Raw genomic sequence first — 17,682 nt, forward strand, 5'->3', positions numbered from 1 at the left:
CGGTGCGTGTGTCGGTGTGTCGGTGCGTGTGTCGGTGTGTCGGTGCGTGTGTCGGTGTGTCGGTGCGTGTGTCGGTGTGTCGGTGCGTGTGTCGGTGTGTCGGTGCGTGTGTCGGTGCGTGTGTCGGTGTGTCGGTGCGTGTGTCGGTGTGTCGGTGCGTATGTCGGTACGTCGGTGCTTGTGTCGGTGCGTGTGTCGGTGTGTCGGTGCGTGTGTCGGTGTGTCGGTGTGTCGGTGCGTGTGTCGGTGTGTCGGTGCGTGTGTCGGTGTGTCGGTGCGTGTGTCGGTGTGTCGGTGCGTCGGTGCGTGTGTCGGTGCGTCGGTGCGTGTGTCGGTGCGTGTGTCGGTGTGTCGGTGTGTGTGTCGGTGTGTCGGTGCGTGTGTCGGTGTGTCGGTGCGTCTGTCGGTGTGTCGGTGCGTGTGTCGGTGTGTCGGTGCGTGTGTCGGTGTGTCGGTGCGTGTGTCGGTGTGTCGGTGCGTCGGTGCGTGTGTCGGTGCGTGTGTCGGTGTGTCGGTGTGTGTGTCGGTGTGTCGGTGCGTGTGTCGGTGTGTCGGTGCGTGTGTCGGTGTGTCGGTGCGTGTGTCGGTGCGTGTGTCGGTGTGTCGGTGCGTGTGTCGGTGCGTATGTCGGTGTGTCGGTGCGTGTGTCGGTGCGTGTGTCGGTGTGTCGGTGCGTGTGTCGGTGCGTGTGTCGGTGTGTCGGTGCGTGTGTTGGAGTGACGGTGTGTCGGTGTGTCGGTGCGTGTGTCGGTGTGTCGGTGCGTCGGTGCGTGTGTCGGTGCGTCGGTGCGTGTGTCGGTGTGTCGGTGTGTCGGTGCGTGTGTCGGTGTGTCGGTGCGTGTGTCAGTGTGTCGGTGCGTGTGTCGGAGTGACGGTGTGTCGGTGCGTGTGTCGGTGTGTCGGTGCGTGTGTCGGTGCGTGTGTCGGTGCGTGTGTCGGTGTGTCGGTGCGTGTGTCGGTGCGTGTGTCGGTGCGTGTGTCGGTGCGTGTGTCGGTGCGTGTGTCGGTGTGTCGGTGCGTGTGTCGGTGCGTATGTCGGTGTGTCGTTGCGTGTGTCGGCGCGTATGTCGGTGTGTCGGTGCGTGTGTCGGTGTGTCGGTGCGTGTGTCGGTGTGTTGGAGTGACGGTGTGTCGGTGCGTGTGTCGGTGTGTCGGTGCGTGTGTCGGTGTGTGTGTCGGTGTGTCGGTGCGTGTGTCGGTGTGTCGGTGCGTGTGTCGGTGTGTCGGTGCGTGTGTCGGTGCGTGTGTCGGTGTGTCGGTGCGTGTGTCGGTGTGTCGGTGCGTATGTCGGTACGTCGGTGCGTGTGTCGGTGCGTGTGTCGGTGTGTCGGTGCGTGTGTCGGTGTGTCGGTGTGTCGGTGCGTGTGTCGGTGTGTCGGTGCGTGTGTCGGTGTGTCGGTGCGTCGGTGCGTGTGTCGGTGCGTCGGTGCGTGTGTCGGTGCGTGTGTCGGTGTGTCGGTGTGTGTGTCGGTGTGTCGGTGCGTGTGTCGGTGTGTCGGTGCGTCTGTCGGTGTGTCGGTGCGTGTGTCGGTGTGTCGGTGCGTGTGTCGGTGTGTCGGTGCGTGTGTCGGTGTGTCGGTGCGTCGGTGCGTGTGTCGGTGCGTGTGTCGGTGTGTCGGTGTGTGTGTCGGTGTGTCGGTGCGTGTGTCGGTGTGTCGGTGCGTGTGTCGGTGCGTGTGTCGGTGCGTGTGTCGGTGTGTCGGTGCGTGTGTCGGTGCGTATGTCGGTGTGTCGGTGCGTGTGTCGGTGCGTGTGTCGGTGTGTCGGTGCGTGTGTCGGTGCGTGTGTCGGTGTGTCGGTGCGTGTGTTGGAGTGACGGTGTTTCGGTGTGTCGGTGCATGTGTCGGTGTGTCGGTGTGTGTGTTGGAGTGTTTGTGTGTGTTGGAGTGTTTGTGTGTGTTGGTGTGTTTGTGTGTGTTGGTGTGTTTGTGTGTGTTGGTGTGTTTGTGTGTCTCGGCCGATCCATTCTCATATCCTGGGAAGGAGAACAAAACATTAGATGGGAATTTTCTATCAGGGAGAGAGGAGGCCTTCACCCTCTACCTGAGTTAGATTCGAGTTTTAGAGATAAAAGGGCACACAGAGACCTGAACCGGGTCCCAGAGGTGAGAGGCAGGCGTCTATCTCACTGCACCAACCAGTCCCCACCATTCCTTATAAAATCCGTAATGAAGCAACACTGGAACATAAAACTTACTTCCTCAGTCCGACTATAGTGAGAGTTCCCCGCATTCTGCCAGACTGTGAACCTTACACAATGAGCCTAATGCGCCCTTACTATCTTTATGCATCTCAGTTTTCCCTCCAGTGTCTCAGCCAAGTTCCTGTTCCTCCTGTTCTTCCTGTGTCGGCAGGCCATTCAACTGTATGGGGCATCACAGCTGAGCCAGATCCCGTCCTCACCCAATATCCACACACATGCACTTTCCTTCTGGAGTCTCTGGGTTGCTGATCAGGAGTGAGAGCCCAGGTTGATTTCTCCCTCCCCCCACCAAGGGACACTGAGGCCAATTTTGGTGCCCCAACTGAGATCAACTAACTCAGCACAGACTGGGGGAGGGAGGCGGGCCTTGATGTCTCAGTACGACACCCAGTGCTGTATTTTTCCGGGAGTTCGTTTTATAGCTTAGTGGGTAGCTCGCTCGTCTCTGAGTCAGAAGATTGTGGGTTCAAGTCCTACTCCAGAGTCTTGAGCCCATAATCCAGGACTGAGGGAGTGCTGCACTGTCGGAGGTGCCGTCTTTTGGATGAGAAGTTAAACCGAAGCCCCGTCTGCCCTCTCAGGTGGACGTAAAAGATCCATGGCCACTATTTCGAAGAACAGAAGGGGAGTTCTCCCCGGTGTCGTGGCCAATAATTATCTCTCAACCAACATCACTAAAACTGATTATCTGGTCATTTATCACATTGTTGTTTGTGGGATCTTGCTGTGCGTAAATTGGCTGCCGTGTTTCCTACATTACAACAGTGACAACACTTCAAAAGTATTCATTAGCTGTAAAACACTTTGGGACGTCCTGAGGCCCTGTGCTGGGGTGTCAGCCTAGATTCTGGCTCAGACGACCCGTACCCTTGAAGAACTTTGTTTCGTTGGTCAAGCAAAATCCATTTTTCTCCAACTGTTTAATAATTGACAACAGCTCTTAGTTGAACAATAGAATTGTTTATTGCCTTTGGATTTACACATAGGGTTTCCCCGACACTCCCACTGATTTGAGTAAAGTGTTTATCTTGCAGAAAGACTTCTCAAGGGCACGACTGGATATCAAAAGTGTATTTTTTGTGGGGCTGCGGGGGGAATGTACAAGAATCGGACACTTTCGATGAGCCCAGTTGTGTGGAGTTATGGCCTGGTTGCAACAGATATGGAGAGGAAATGCAGCTCAGTAGATGGGAACACAGGGATGGATTGTAACGTCCCAGGGCTGGTGAGAGGCTTCCTGCCGACTGTGAAGCATTTGTCCAGCTTTTTTTGTCGAAGATCTGAAATGAAAGCTAATCAAAGAAACTTAAATGACGGATGTATCTGTTCAACTCTTTCATTAACTGGTTCAAAACTTTTAACAGCTGACTGTTAACTGTTTGCAACTTTAAGAAAGAAAGTATTTGTATTTATATAGCACCTTTCACATCCTCAGGACGTCCCAAAGCTCTTCACAGTCAATGAAGTACTTTTGAAGTCACTGTTGCAATGTAGGAAATGCGGCAGCAATTTGCGCGACGGAAACACTCCCTCAGTACAGCACTGAAGTGTCAGCCCGGATTATGGGCTGAAGTCTCTGGGGTGGGCAACTGTACCCCAGTGAGAGTTGGTGCCCGTGGAACCCATACCCCAGTGAGAGTCGGTGCCCATGGAACCCGTACCCCAGTGAGAGTCAGTGCCCGTGGAACCCGTACCCCAGTGAGAGTCAGTGCCCGTGGAACCCGTACCCCAGTGAGAGTCGGTGCCCGTGGAACCCGTACCCCAGTGAGAGTCAGTGCCCGTGGAACCCGTACCCCAGTGAGAGTCAGTGCCCGTGGAACCCGTACCCCAGTGAGAGTCAGTGCCCGTGGAACCCGTACCCCAGCGAGAGTCGGTGCCCGTGGAACCCGTACCCCAGGGAGAGTCGGTGCCCGTGGAACCCGTACCCCAGGGAGAGTCAGTGCCCGTGGAACCCGTACCCCAGGGAGAGTCGGTGCCCGTGGAACCCGTACCCCAGGGAGAGTCGTTGCCCGTGGAACCCGTACCCCAGTGAGAGTCGGTGCCCGGGGAATAGTGACAGTTACTATCCTATTCTGTCATTTCTTACAGGATAAAACAGCCCCAGTCAGAATGGGCCTGCCCTGTCGGGTCTCAAGGTCTACATCAAGTTTTGTACAAACCCGGGTGCAGAGTGGAAAGGGTTAACTCCTGCCCGAGATCCATTGTCGCTGACGGGGAATGACTAATCAAAAAAAACAGTCACTCGTTTTTTAGTGCACTGATCATGTGACCTTAACAGTGTGAAAGGATGATTAGGAGAGGGAGAGGCAGTGGCAAAGAAAGAAGAGAGAGTCCTTTCTGAAGATTTGCATTATTCATCCTGGAAAAGCCGGAGTTGAGATGTGAATGCGAGCACACAAACATTGTTACTCCAGCGTTTGTGCCCTCTCGCTGTGTAAATATAAAAAAATGGGCTCTCAGTCAGTTAATTCCAGCCACCAGACAGAGGCTGAGGGATGTGAGCAGCTTTGGACTGCAGTCTGGGCCAGTCAAAGATAGCTGAAGGTTCTGGGACAGTTTATAAGCTGCTTAGTGATGTCAGCTGTGGCTCAGTGGGCAGCACTCTCACCTCTGAGTCAGATGTTTGTGGGTTCGAGTCCCGTTCCAGAGTCTTGTAGTACATAATCCAGCCCGACACTCCTGCTGCCAGTACCGAGGGAGTGCCGCACTGTCTGTAGGTGCTATGAAGCCCTATCTACCCTCTCAGGTGGACATAAAATATCCCGTAGCTCTATTTCAAAGAAGAGCAAGGGAGTTCTCCCCAGTGTGCTGGCCAATATTTATTCCTCAACCAATCACTAAAAAACAGATGGTCATTATCACATTGCTGTTTGTGGGATCTTGCTATGCACAAATTAGCTGCCTCATTTCCTGACTTACAACAGTGACTGCACTTCAGAAAGTACTTCATTGGCTGTAAAGCACTTTGGGACGTCCTGAGGTGGTGAAAGGTGCTATATAAATGCAGGTCTTTCTTTCTTATGATGAGAGAATACAACTAGGCCCATTTCCAATAGCAGCTGCACTCTCTCTTCTATCACACGTGCCATTCTCACCCGGTCCCTCCTCCCGCGTCACGTTCCCATATTACGGGATAGAAATTGGTTATGGTGATGATCATGGGAAAATATCTTCTCAACAATAACAACTTGCATTTATATAGCGCCTTTAACGTAGTGAAATGTCCCAAGGCTCTTCACAGGAGCGATTATCAAACAAAATTTGACACCGAGCCACATAAGGAGATATTAGGACAGGTGACCAAAAGCTTGGTCAAAGAGGTAGGTTTTAAGGAGCGTCTTAAAGGAGGAGGGAGAGGCGGAGAGGTTTAGGGAGGGAATTCCAGAGCTTAGGACCGAGGCAGCTGAAGGCACGGCCGCCAATGGTGGAGCGATGAAAATCAGGGATGCGCAAGAGGCCAGAATTGGAGGAGCGCAGAGATCTCAGAGGATTGTAGGGCTGGAGGAGGTTACAGAGATAGGGAGGGGGGAGGAGAGATTTGAACACAAGGATGAGAATTTTAAAATTGAGGTGTTGCTGGACCGGGGACTGGGTCAGCGGAGAGGCAGGTGCTGAGCTATGCCAGGAGCTACACGGATCCCTGCAGCTACCATGCGACCGGGCTGGCACGGCCAGTGACAGCAACAGAAACCGCACCCTGAAACTTGGCTCCAAGTGCCAGTTTGGCTCAGTAAGTAGCACTCTCGCCTCTTGAGGCAGAAAATCGTGGGTTCAAGCCTCACTCCAGAGACTTGAGCCCCATAATTCAGGCTGACACTCCCAGTGCCACTAGTGAGGGAGTGGTCTGATGGCCCCCCCCATCCCTATCTCTGTAACCTCCTCCAGTCCTACAACCCTCCGATATCTCTGCACTCCTCCAATTCTGGCCTCTTGCCCATCCCCGATTTTCATTGCCCCACCATTGGCAGCCGTTTTACTACATTAAAGGCACTATATAAATGCAAGTTGTTGTTGTTATTGCTGCACTGTCGGAGGTGCCGTCTTTCAGATGAGACGTTAAACCGAGGCCCCGTCTGCCCTCTCAGGTGGTTGCAAAAGATCCCATGGAGCTATTTCGAAGAAGAGAAGAGAAGAGGAGTTCTTCCCGGTGTCCTGGCCCGATATTTATCCCTCAACCAACATCACTAAAAACAGATTAATGAATCATGCATCACGTTTACTGTTTCGTGGGATCTTGCTGTGCACACACCCTGAATGCCTTGCGACGTCCTGAGGATGTGATAAAGTACAGTGAAGCTGGAGGTGCTTTGGTTCCAGGCGTGTTACAGTGCTGATCCGGCGGAGGGGAGGGGAGTGGGGAGGATGGTACTGTGGAGTCTCACAGAACGACGCCCTCCTTATATATCAGTCAGGGGTTAAGTGTTGGGGCTGCCCCATCCCTGGTCTTTCCTTTCATTAGTTGCCTGTCTGTTAGTCCCCGCCCCCTTTCAGCCCTAAACAAGATTACCAATGCATTGAGATGCCTTCTGAGTCTGTTCAAAAGCGTTCACAATTTTTGTCCCCTATGGTGACAGTTCCCTTTAATTGCCTCCATCCCTTTAAAATTCACTGAGTGCACTTTCCTTTTCCACCACGAGAGTGCTCTTTAGATCCACCTGAATTTATGTTCAGGATCTCACCTGGGAAAATTAGATGTAAACAAGCTGTTTCCATTTGAAAAGAAAGAACTTGCATTTCTATAGCGCCTTCCACGATCTCAGGACGTCCCAAAGCGCTCGACAACCAATGAAATACTTTTTGAAGTGTGATCAATCTAGTAATGTCGGGAAACGCAGCAGACAATTTGCACACAGCAAGATCCCACAAACAGCAATGTGGTAAATGCCCAGATAATCTGTTTTAGTGATGTTGGTTGAGGGATGACTATTAGCCCAGGACACTGGGGAGAACTCCCCTGCTTTTCTTCAAAATAGTGCCATGGGATCTTTTACGTCCACCTGGGCAGGCAGACAGGGCCTTGGTTTAATGTTCCATCCGAAAGATGGCTGCTCTGACAGTGCAGCACTCTCTCAGTACTGCCCTGGGAGTGTCAGCCTGGATTATGGGCTCAAGTCTCTGGAGTGGGGCTCGAACCCACGATCTTCTGACTCAGAGGCGAGAGTGCTGCCCACTGAGCCTTGAGTCTGTTAAACCCACTGATAACCATACAGGGCGTCACTACACAGGGGAGGCGCCCACAGCCCAACACTGGTCAGCTGGTCATTTCCGCCACAGGGACTCAACAAAATGACCTTCATGTTAATGATTAACTGCAGGTCCCATCAGCTGGTCCTCGATGAGACGAATCCCACCTTGTCCCTCGATCAGATGTTTATTTACCAACAAACAGAAAACAGAGCGACAAAGGGAGTAGGAATCCTGCATATCAACAGACTGAGACAGATAAGAACTTTGGTTATAATCAAATGCACATCTAACGCTGTCCCAGCACTGACTGTGTGTATAACAGGACTGAGTGTCCCAGCACTGACTGTGTGTATAACAGGACCGAGTGTCCCAGCACTGACTGTGTGTATAACAGGACTGAGTGTCCCAGCACTGACTGTGTGTACAACAGGACTGAGTGTCCCAGCACTGACTGTGTGTATAACAGGACTGAGTGTCCCAGCACTGACTGTGTGTATAACAGGACTGAGTGTCCCAGCACTGACTGTGTGTATAACAGGACTGAGTGTGTCTTTAAAGTTTACTGATGTTAAGTTGCCAGCGATAGACTGATGTTGATTTTCCTGCTCCTCTCCGCAGTGCTGGCTGAGCTCCCCAGTGGTGGATTCTATGTTGTCGATGCTCGGTTTGGTGTGACACAGATCGCTGGTTGGAGAGGCCTTTTCCTGCGTCTGGCCTTTCGCCATCGGATCCACAGCTGAGGGGGAGCAGGAACAAGGGGTGCAGTCCGTCTAGAATCTCTCTTCAGTGCCATCTGCCGTGACTCACACCAAACTCTGCCATCATTTTAAACATCGGAAACATTCCACAGACTGTCCTGCAGTACGGTCAAAAGGGAGAGAGAGTACAGGACTGTAATGGAACTGTTCTCCGATCAGGATTGGAGCTTGTAGCTGGGGCCCGGGGCCTCAAGGTATCAGTCCTGGCCCTGTCACTGAGCGCTACTTGTACTCCTGAGGAATTGGTCCCACCCCCCTGAAGATATTGTCCTCCCCCAGCACCCCCCCAACCCCGATCTCTGGGCAGAAGCTGATGTACCTGTAGCGAGGTTCTCGCTCCCAGACCGGAAAAGGAAGAACGTTGGAAAGCAGCTGATTCGTCGGCTGAGTGACTTTGCAGGATTGGGCCTGAGGTGGGGACGAGGATGGAGTCGGTATTTGCGGGGCTGGTAACATTGCGATGAGCTGAGACCTGCCAACAAGTCAAGTGGGCAACGGAAATCCCCCCAAATAAAAAACCCACAAACAGCCGCTCCGAGAGAGAGGGGGAGGGAGAGAGAGGGGGAGGGGGAGGGAGAGGAGGAGGAGGAGGGGGCAGAATCCCCGGGGGAAAAAAGAACAAGAAAATGTTCTGTTCCAGTGGGAGAGAAGCCAACGCAACGGTGAAGTTTGAAGCTGTGGTTATCCCGTCGATGAAGGGACACGGGTACTTGGATTACACTGTGGAGAAACACCCAGCCCGAGCCCTGGGGGTGATGCAGGAGCTGTGGAGAGACAAGCAGCTGTGCGATGTGACGGTGCGAGTGACCTACGCCGGGAAGGAGCAGAGTTTTGCCGTTCACCGGATCGTCCTGGCCGCCTGCAGCCCTGTCTTCAGGGCCATGTTTACCGGCAACCTCCGGGAGCGCCAGGCGCCTGAGGTGAGGCTGGAGGGAATCCACCCCCGGGTGATGGAGCGGCTCATCGACTTTGCCTACACCTCCCGAGTCTCGGTGGGGGAGCAGTGCGTGCTGCAGCTCCTGTTGGCCAGTACCATGTACCAGGTGGAGGGCGTGATCCAGGCCTGCTGCGACTTCCTGGTCAAGAACCTGGACTCGGCCAACGCCATTGGGATCTGCCGCTTTGCAGAGCAGATCGGCTGTGCCGAACTCTGGCAGAAAGGGAAGGAATACATCAACATACATTTCACCGAGGTACAGAAACCCAACACCAACTCCCAGGTCTCACCATCTCTTCCCGTTAGCTCCCTCCCGTTTCTCAACCGCTGTGGCCCAATGGGATCATGTAAGCTTGGTTGGGTGGGTCGTGCCCTGAAAAATCCCCCTCAGTCAGCGGGTTACTGGGTTCGAGCCCCACTCGAGCCTGAGACTTGAGCCCCACTTCAGTTCACACTTCTCCGCCTTAAATTGCATCTGCCGCGTGTCTGCCCATTTCACCAGTCTGTCTAATATCCTCCTGGAGTCTGTCACTATCCTCACTGTTTTACCACACACATAACATCAACTGCACTACCCTCATCAACCTGTCCCTATGTCTGTCTGTCTATCTCTCTCTCACTCTATCTCTCTGCTCCCTCTCTCACTCTTTGTCTCTCACTCACTCATCTTTCTCTGGTGTCTCTCTCTTTCCCTCTGTCTCTCTCACATTCACTCTCTCTGGTCTTTGCACTCTCTTCACTTAAAGTTCAATCTCTTTTTCACTGTGACCCTGGTTCACCCCTCTCCCCCCCCCCCCCTGCTGCCCTCTCCTCCCCTGCCACCCTCTCCTCCTGCCCCCTTGCCCCCTCTCCCCCTTCCCCTCTCGCCCCGCCCCGCGCTGTTTCAGACTCTGTCCTGAGCTGTGGTTTTGTCTCCACCAGGTGACCAAGGAGGAGGAATTCTTTAACCTGATGCACTGCCAGCTCCTGGATCTGATCAGCCAGGATGGGCTGAACGTTTTGTGCGAGTCTGAGGTGTACAAGGCCTGCCTGGAGTGGGTGCGCTGGGACCTGGAGGGCCGGGCCCAGTACTTCCATGCGCTCCTCAATGCCCTCCACATCTATGCTCTGCCCCTCAGGTTCCTCAAGCACCAGCTGCAGGAGTGCCCGATCCTCGACAAGGCCAACACCTGCCGTGACTTCCTCTCCAAGATCTTCCAGGAGATGCATCTCCGCAAACCGCTGCCTCCTGTCAGACAGCGTGGGAACCAGCTGATCTACGTGGCTGGTGGGTACCTGCACCACTCGGTGCCGACCATGGAGGCCTTCAGTCCCAGAACGGGCCAGTGGCTGCGGCTGGCGGACCTGCCGGTGCCTCGGAGTGGGGCGGGCTCCTGCGTGGTGCTCGGGCTTTTTTACACGGCGGGTGGCAGGAATAACTCGGAGGGCGAGAACGTGGACTCGGGCGCCCTGGACTGCTACAACCCCATGACCAACCAGTGGACTCCACGGGCGCCGATGAACGTGCCCAGGAACCGGGTAGGAGTCGGGGTGATCGATGGAGTCATTTACGCCGTCGGGGGCTCCTGGGGGTCTTTGCACCACCACAGCGTCGAGAGGTAAGTGACCGCGGAGGGACTGGGAGTCATGGGGTTAATCCTTTCAGAACTGACAGGCGGGAATAGGGCGACATGTGAGGGCAGTGTTGACAGAGCAGAGTGACCAGTGCGTGACGGAGTGCGTGACGGAGTGCGATCCGAGTTAGTGACACAGTGAGCAACTGCGTCATGCGACTAAAGTTAGGTGGCACAGTAAATAGTGTAGATGGGAGCAGAAAGTTGCAACGGGTCATTGAGTGAGTGGGTGAGACTGGCACATTGCCAGTACTGTCCTGGAACACGAACTCCATCGACCGGCAACGCTTTCAGGAGAGGAGGGGAGATAATTGACGGGGGGGTGGGGGGAGATTAAAGGCTGGGGAACGCTTTACACCGTGCTTACCATCCCTTACCGCTTTGTTCGTAGATACGACCCGGAAACGAACCAGTGGACGTTGGTAGCGCCAATGGCAGAGTGTCGGATAGGCGCTGGCGTGACCGTGTGGAACGGACTCTTGTACGCGGTTGGCGGATTCGATGGAAAGAACCGTTTGAACAGTGTGGAGTGTTACCACCCTGAAAAGGATGAGTGGATCTCGGTCACCCCAATGGGGACCATCCGCAGTGGAGCAGGTGGGCCTCCGACAGAGTATTTGGGGCAATTAAAGAGGACCTTCTTTTGTGATTTCTCCCCCACCCCCCCACCACTTTACCCCCCCCCCACCGCTCCTCACGCAGGCAATGACTTTTTGGACAGGTACAAAAAATAATTAAAAAGGCTAATGGAATGTTGGCCTTTATCTCAAGAGGGCCGGAATAGAAAGGGTGGAACGATGTTACAGTTGTACAGAGTTCTGGTCAGACAGGATGTGGAGATTCAGTTCTGGGCCCCACACCTCAGGAGGGAGATATTGGCCTTGGAGGGGGTGCAGCGCAGATTCACCAGAATGATACCGGGGCTAAAAGGGTTAAATTATGACGACAGGTTGTATAGACTAATTGAATGATGGAACAGGCTCGATGGGCTGAATGGCCTACTCCCGTGCCTATGTTCCATTGAGGTATGGTTCCATTGAGGCCCCTATTTCCATTAGCTTGTCCTCAAGCTTCCCTAATAATTTCCTTTTATTTATTATAACACCTCTGGGCCAGAGATACACAGGGGCAGGGGTGTGGGTCACTCAGGGGCAGGGGTGTGGGTCACTCAGGGGCAGGGGTGTGGGTCTCACAGGGGCAGGGGTGTGGGTCACTCAGGGGCAGGGGTGTGGGTCACTCAGGGGCAGGGGTGTGAGTCACTCAGGGGCAGGGGTGTGGGTCACTCAGGGGCAGGGGTGTGGGTCACTCAGGGGCAGGGGTGTGGGTCACTCAGGGGCAGGGGTGTGGGTCACTCAGGGGCAGGGGTGTGGGTCTCACAGGGGCAGGGGTGTGGGTCTCACAGGGGCAGGGGTGTGGGTCACTCAGGGGCAGGGGTGTGGGTCACTCAGGGGCAGGGGTGTGGGTCTCACAGGGGCAGGGGTGTGGGTCTCACAGGGGCAGGGGTGTGGGTCACTCAGGGGCAGGGGTGTGGGTCACTCAGGGGCAGGGGTGTGGGTCACTCAGGGGCAGGGGTGTGGGTCACTCAGGGGCAGGGGTGTGGGTCACTCAGGGGCAGGGATGTGGGTCACTCAGGGGCAGGGGTGTGGGTCTCACAGGGGCAGGGGTGTGGGTCACTCAGGGGCAGGGGTGTGGGTCTCACAGGGGCAGGGGTGTGGGTCACTCAGGGGCAGGGGTGTGGGTCACTCAGGGGCAGGGGTGTGGGTCACTCAGGGGCAGGGGTGTGGGTCACTCAGGGGCAGGGGTGTGGGTAATATGGGGTTGTGGGTTACATAGGGGTAGGGTGGGTCTTATATTGGGATAAGGGTGTGGGTTATATAGGGGTAGGGGTGTGGGTTATATAGGGGTAGGGGTGTGGGTTATATAGGGGTAGGGGTGTGGGTTATATAGGGATAGGCGGGTGGGTTATATAGGGGCGTGGGCTGTACAGGGGTAGGGGCGTGGGTTGTACAGGGGTTGGTCCAGGATGCTGGGGGTCCATGAACCACCTCTCCCTCTGGACCTGATCTGTTTTGGTCTCTTCCCTCAGGCGTCGTTGCGCTGGACAATTACATCTACGTTGCCGGGGGTTACGATGGACGGGAGCAGTTTTCATCAGTTGAACGTTACAGCATAGAGTCCGATAAATGGGAGAGTGTCGCCAGTATGAAGCACTGTCGGAGTGCGATGGGGGTAACTGCTTATCAGGGCAAAATCTACGCACTGGGTAAGGGCCATATCGATATGCAGTGGAAAGTATGTTGGGTCTTTCGAGCTCACTCAATTGGTAAATGTACTGACCCCAGGGCGGATCCGTGGTCTGTGCTGATTTAGCTGAGGTGCAGGAGTAGGGACACTATTAGACTCAGTGCCCCTCTCCCTCCGAGTTTGGGAGGGGAACAAATCAGCCAGGGTCCCTGTTCCCCCTCACTATCCAGCTGGAAAGTGCCTGAATGTGAATGCCGATGGGAACGGGCTCTGCTACGATGCACCCTGTGGTAAAATATCCCGTCCAGGCTGTGTAGGCTCAGACTGGTGAGGTGCAGGAGGTGATAACCAAACCCCGGAAAGGGTCGGTGCCTTCAGATGGGAAAGGTGGGTGAGGGACATACTAAAGGAGTTGACCTCCTTATTGCCCCTCCTCCCAACTCCGCACATACGTTGCGATAGCATCGCACGCCCTGCACTGCGGATAATCCCCAGGAGTACCAGGAACAGGCACCTTACAAGTGGGTTCCAGAGACTGTGATCGGGTGGGGGAACCCTGACAGATTTCCCCCCTTTCTACAACAACAGCTTGCATTTATATAGTAAAACGTCTCAAGGTGCTTCACAGGAGCAGTAATCAGACAAAATTAGACACCAAGCCGCATAAGGAGATATTAAGACAGGCGACCAAAAGCTTGGTCAAAGAGGTAGGTTTTAGGGAGCGTCTTAAAGGAGGAGAGAGAGTCGGAGAGGTTTAGGGAGGGAATTCCAGAGCTTAGGGCCCAGGCAGCTGAAGGCACGGCCGCCAATGGTGGAGTGAAGGAAATCAGGGATGCGCAAGAGGCCAGAATTGGAGGAGCACAGAGATCTCGGAGGGTTTTAGTAATTCAGTTTTAGTGCTTCTACTGATTGTCCTGGGTGAAATCAGCACAGGCCAGGGGAGGAATCTGAGGTGCAATTTAATGGGAATAAGTGTGAGGTGACAGGAGGAAAAGGAATAAACAACGAAAGCTAGAGGGCCAAATACATGATTCCCTGAGAGTGTGAATGCAGGAAGACGCATCCAAAAAAAAGCCAACAGCAGCCTGGATTTTATGAGTAGGAGCACAGAGTACAAGCGCCAAGAAGGAATGATAAATGTTCACAAAATATTGGCCACAGTTAGAGTACTGGGTGCAGTTACTGACGTCCCATTACAGAAAAGGGTTTTGATGGAGTAAATAAGGAGAAACTTTCCACTGGCAGGAGGGTCGGTGACCAGAGGACATTAGGGATGAGCAATAAATGCTGGCCTTGCCAGCGACGCCCACATCCCATGAACAAATAAAAAACCCCACAGATTTAAGATAATTGGCAAAAAGAACCAGAGGGGAGATGAGGAGAATTTTTTTATGCAGCGAGTTGTTATGATCTGGAATTCGCTGCCTGAAAGGGCAGTGGAAGCAGATTCAATAATAACTTTCAAAAAGGAATTGGATAAATACTTGAAAAGGAAAAATTTACAGGGCTCTGGGGAAAGAGCAGGGGGGAGTGGGACTAATTGGATAGCTCTTTCAAAGAGCTGGCACAGGCACGATGGGCCAAATGGCCTCCTTCTGTGTTGTATGATTCGATGAAAGGACATTAAAGCCATAGAGAGCGTACAGCGTAGATTCACCAGGATGATGCCAGGGATGGGAAACTAGAACAATGAGGAGAGACTTGAGATACTGGGACTGTTTCCATTGGAGCAGAGACGGCTAAGAGGAGATTTAATAGAATTTTTTTAAATGATGAAGGGTTTTGATAGAGTGGGGAAAGACTATTTCCCTACTCATTATCAAAACCTGTCATCATTTTAAAAACCTCTATTTGGTGATGAGGGGACATCAGTTTAAAATTGTTGCCGAGAGAGGAAAGAGGTTCGGAGATATCTTATTACACAGGGGTTGTTGGGGTGTGAATGCTTTACCCCAGGGAGTAGTTGGGGTAGAGACCATTGCATTTTTCGAGGGTGATGGGGAGAAAGCGTGACAGTGGGATTAGCTTTGGATTGATACAGGGCTATAGGGAGAGAGTGGGGCAGTGGGATTAGCTTTGGATTGATACAGGGCCATGGGGAGAAAGTGAGGCAGTGGGATTAGTTTGGGATTGATACAGGGCTATGGGGAGAGAGTGGGGCAGTGGGATTAGTTTTGGATTGATACAGGGCCATGGGGAGAGAGTGAGGCAGTGGGATTAGCTTTGGATTGATACAGGGCCATGGGGAGAAAGTGAGGCAGTGGGATTAGTTTTGGATTGATACAGGGCTATGGGGAGAGAGTGGGACAATAGATTAGTTTGGGATTGCTCTAGCAAAGAGCTGACACAGACACGATGGGCCAAATGGCCTCTTCCTCTGCTAGTTACATTTACCACTCTGATCTGCGTACCTCAGTACCGGTTTGAATGGAGCCATTGGGTTTGCCTCAACTTTGGCTTCTAAACATTGACATTTGAAATAATTCCTTCTTCCCCCAAATGTGTAGGAGGCTTTAATCAGAAAGGTTTCCTTGACAGTGTGGAGTGCTATGACCCTCAGAAGGATGAATGGACAGAGGTGACCAACATGCCCTCTGGACGTAGTGGAGTGGGAGTCGCAGTCACCATGGAGCCGTGTCCAAGAAACCTGACCCCTGCTGACGGAGATAGTTAACCACCCTCGCGGTTAATGTTGCAGAAAACGGCCAGAGACAGCTGTGCCCTCCCCTATTCCTCCCCACTCCCCACCGCACTTATCCGTGAGAAAGACATCTCCATTCTGCGATTTCAGACTCTCCAACTCCCCCATTTCCGATGTTTGGTGTAGGCCGCTCCAGCACGGAACGGCTGGAAGTTCTGCAGAGAGCCTCGAGAGAAGAGATCGAGAGGGAGATGATCCGAGTCTCTGACACTCTGAGAGGGATCCGCGGTGTAAATGTAAACGGCACTCGTAACTCAGACTCCCAGAGCGTCGAATTCAACACCTGGGTTTAAAGCCCCAAATATGGAGGTGGCACGGACTCCAAGCGGAAAGCTGATTTGTTGATCATTTCTTTCGAAAAGGAGCTGGATGGATATCGGTCTGGGATTGGGGCAGGTCCAGACTGAGGAGCATATACTCCAGGGAGCAAGATGGAGTGGGCGAAGGGCTGGACACTGGGCCAAGACTGGGATACACCATATCCCCACTTTGTGCAGGAGCTTCCCATGGTTTTTTGAGGGGGGAAGTTATGTGTAAGGAGACTAGACAGGGCTGACCAATGGGTGTGTGAGTGGTAATAGATATTCTAAATTCCCACTTAATCACAATTGAGGATCAGAGAGTCTTTATACAGAACCCCTCCTCAGGGTGGGGAGAGTCCATGATGGGGTAGAGTGTACATGGGCTGTGGGGTTTATGGAATCAGTGAACCCTTCTTGTTCTGCCAATTGCTGGGATCAGTGTCCTGTGGGTTTTCTGGGCTGATACCTGGTCCCAGTGTAGTCACTACATCAAGTAAGCAGGTAAATCCAATACTGAGTCACAGCGACCAGGAGGGTCATAGGTTCAACCATTGGTCTCTGCTGAATTGGCTTGGGGTCATAGTTGGAGTGTTACAATTGGCCTCAGGACCCTGGCCGAGGGAGGGAGGGAGGGAGGGTGGGTGAATGTTTGGGGTTTAAGGCTCTTCTGTTGGCCCACTCAGCCGAGGGTGGCTGCAGAAAATCACACTCTGCAAGGAGTGGGACACAAGCAACAGAATCGGAAACAAAGCCTGGAACTCCCTCCCTTACAGCACTGTGGGAGAACCTTCACCACACGGACTGCAGGGGTTCAAGAAGGCGGCTCACCACCACCTTCCCGATGGGCAATAAATGCCGGCCTTGCCAGCGAAGCCCAAGAACGATTAAAGAAAAACTACACTCGTCCCAAGAGAAAAAGTAACAAAACTTGCACCTGCTCTCCCCACTCCCCCATCTCTCCCGAGGGTGCATCCAGTCGCTCAGGACGATTCCATGGGCACTGGTCGGATTCCAGTAACTCGTCCAAGTGGCTATTCTTCATGTGTGAGCCTTGGCAGTGAGTCTATTGAACTGTGTGAGGCAGTGCAGCCGAGTCTGGTCCTGTCCTTACCCGATGTTCACACACAAACATTCTCTCGCACTGGGCCGTGATCCGAAGCTCTTTTTTTTTTAACCCATCTCTTCCTATCTTGGGGGTACTGAGGCCGATTATAGAGCCCTCCCCCTCAGTCCGAGGACAGTGACAGCCGCCCCATCCTGGCAACAGTGGCCCTTAATATCGAAGATAGAGGGCAGTGTCTTGAACCAGAGCTGGTGGGAGTGGGCGAGGGGATGGGGAGGGAGACACGGAGTGGGTGCGTGGGTCCAGTGAGTGTTTCCTGCTGACGATCTCTGAATGTAATTACTGTCGATAATTGTACATAGTCACAGATATAAATTATGTTCGTTTTTGAAGATTTTCAGATGTATCGGTATGAAAATAAACCATGTCAAACAAAACTAGACTGTGATTTCTGGCACTTGTCTGTGTTTTTCCTCCCCCTTGAAGGGGAGAGGGGGACAGGATCGGGCTCAATAGTGATGCCTTCCAGAGCTGAATGTCCTGCTAACACTCGCCACATGGCCACTTGGGTGAGGTTTTGGAGGGCAGTCAGTGCCCGCGGAACCCGTACCCCAGTGAGAGTCTGTGCCCGCGGAACCCGTACCCCAGTGAGAGTCAGTGCCCGTGGAACCCGT

At 53.5% G+C, this 17,682-nt stretch overlaps 1 protein-coding gene across 2 annotated transcripts; it reads left to right on the top strand.

Moving 5' to 3' along the window:
• The first annotated feature begins 8,730 nt into the window (after positions 1–8,730).
• keap1a (kelch-like ECH-associated protein 1a) lies at positions 8,731–17,445 on the top strand. 2 transcript variants are annotated; one of them, XM_067968572.1, is made up of 5 exons: positions 8,731–9,341; positions 10,007–10,683; positions 11,090–11,295; positions 12,785–12,961; positions 15,450–17,445. In XM_067968572.1, exons 1-5 carry the CDS (start codon positions 8,775–8,777, stop codon positions 15,614–15,616), a joined length of 1,794 nt encoding a protein of 597 aa, XP_067824673.1. In that variant the 5' UTR covers positions 8,731–8,774; the 3' UTR covers positions 15,617–17,445. The 2 variants fall into 2 exon arrangements, with proteins under 2 accessions (XP_067824673.1, XP_067824674.1); XM_067968573.1 differs by having other exon boundaries at positions 15,481–15,621.
• The last annotated feature ends 237 nt before the right edge of the window (positions 17,446–17,682 follow it).

This window comes from Heptranchias perlo, chromosome 29 (genome assembly GCF_035084215.1).
Source record: "Heptranchias perlo isolate sHepPer1 chromosome 29, sHepPer1.hap1, whole genome shotgun sequence".
Taxonomy (NCBI): domain Eukaryota; kingdom Metazoa; phylum Chordata; class Chondrichthyes; order Hexanchiformes; family Hexanchidae; genus Heptranchias; species Heptranchias perlo.

Bases quoted from the DNA above. Each gene is read 5' to 3' on its own strand.
- keap1a (XM_067968572.1), top strand. From the start codon at position 8,775: ATGTTCTGTTCCAGTGGGAGAGAAGCCAACGCAACGGTGAAGTTTGAA. The intron at 9,342-10,006 runs GTACAGAAACCC...TGTCTCCACCAG, and splicing joins TCAACATACATTTCACCGAG to GTGACCAAGGAGGAGGAATT. The intron at 12,962-15,449 runs GTAAGGGCCATA...CCAAATGTGTAG, and splicing joins GGGCAAAATCTACGCACTGG to GAGGCTTTAATCAGAAAGGT.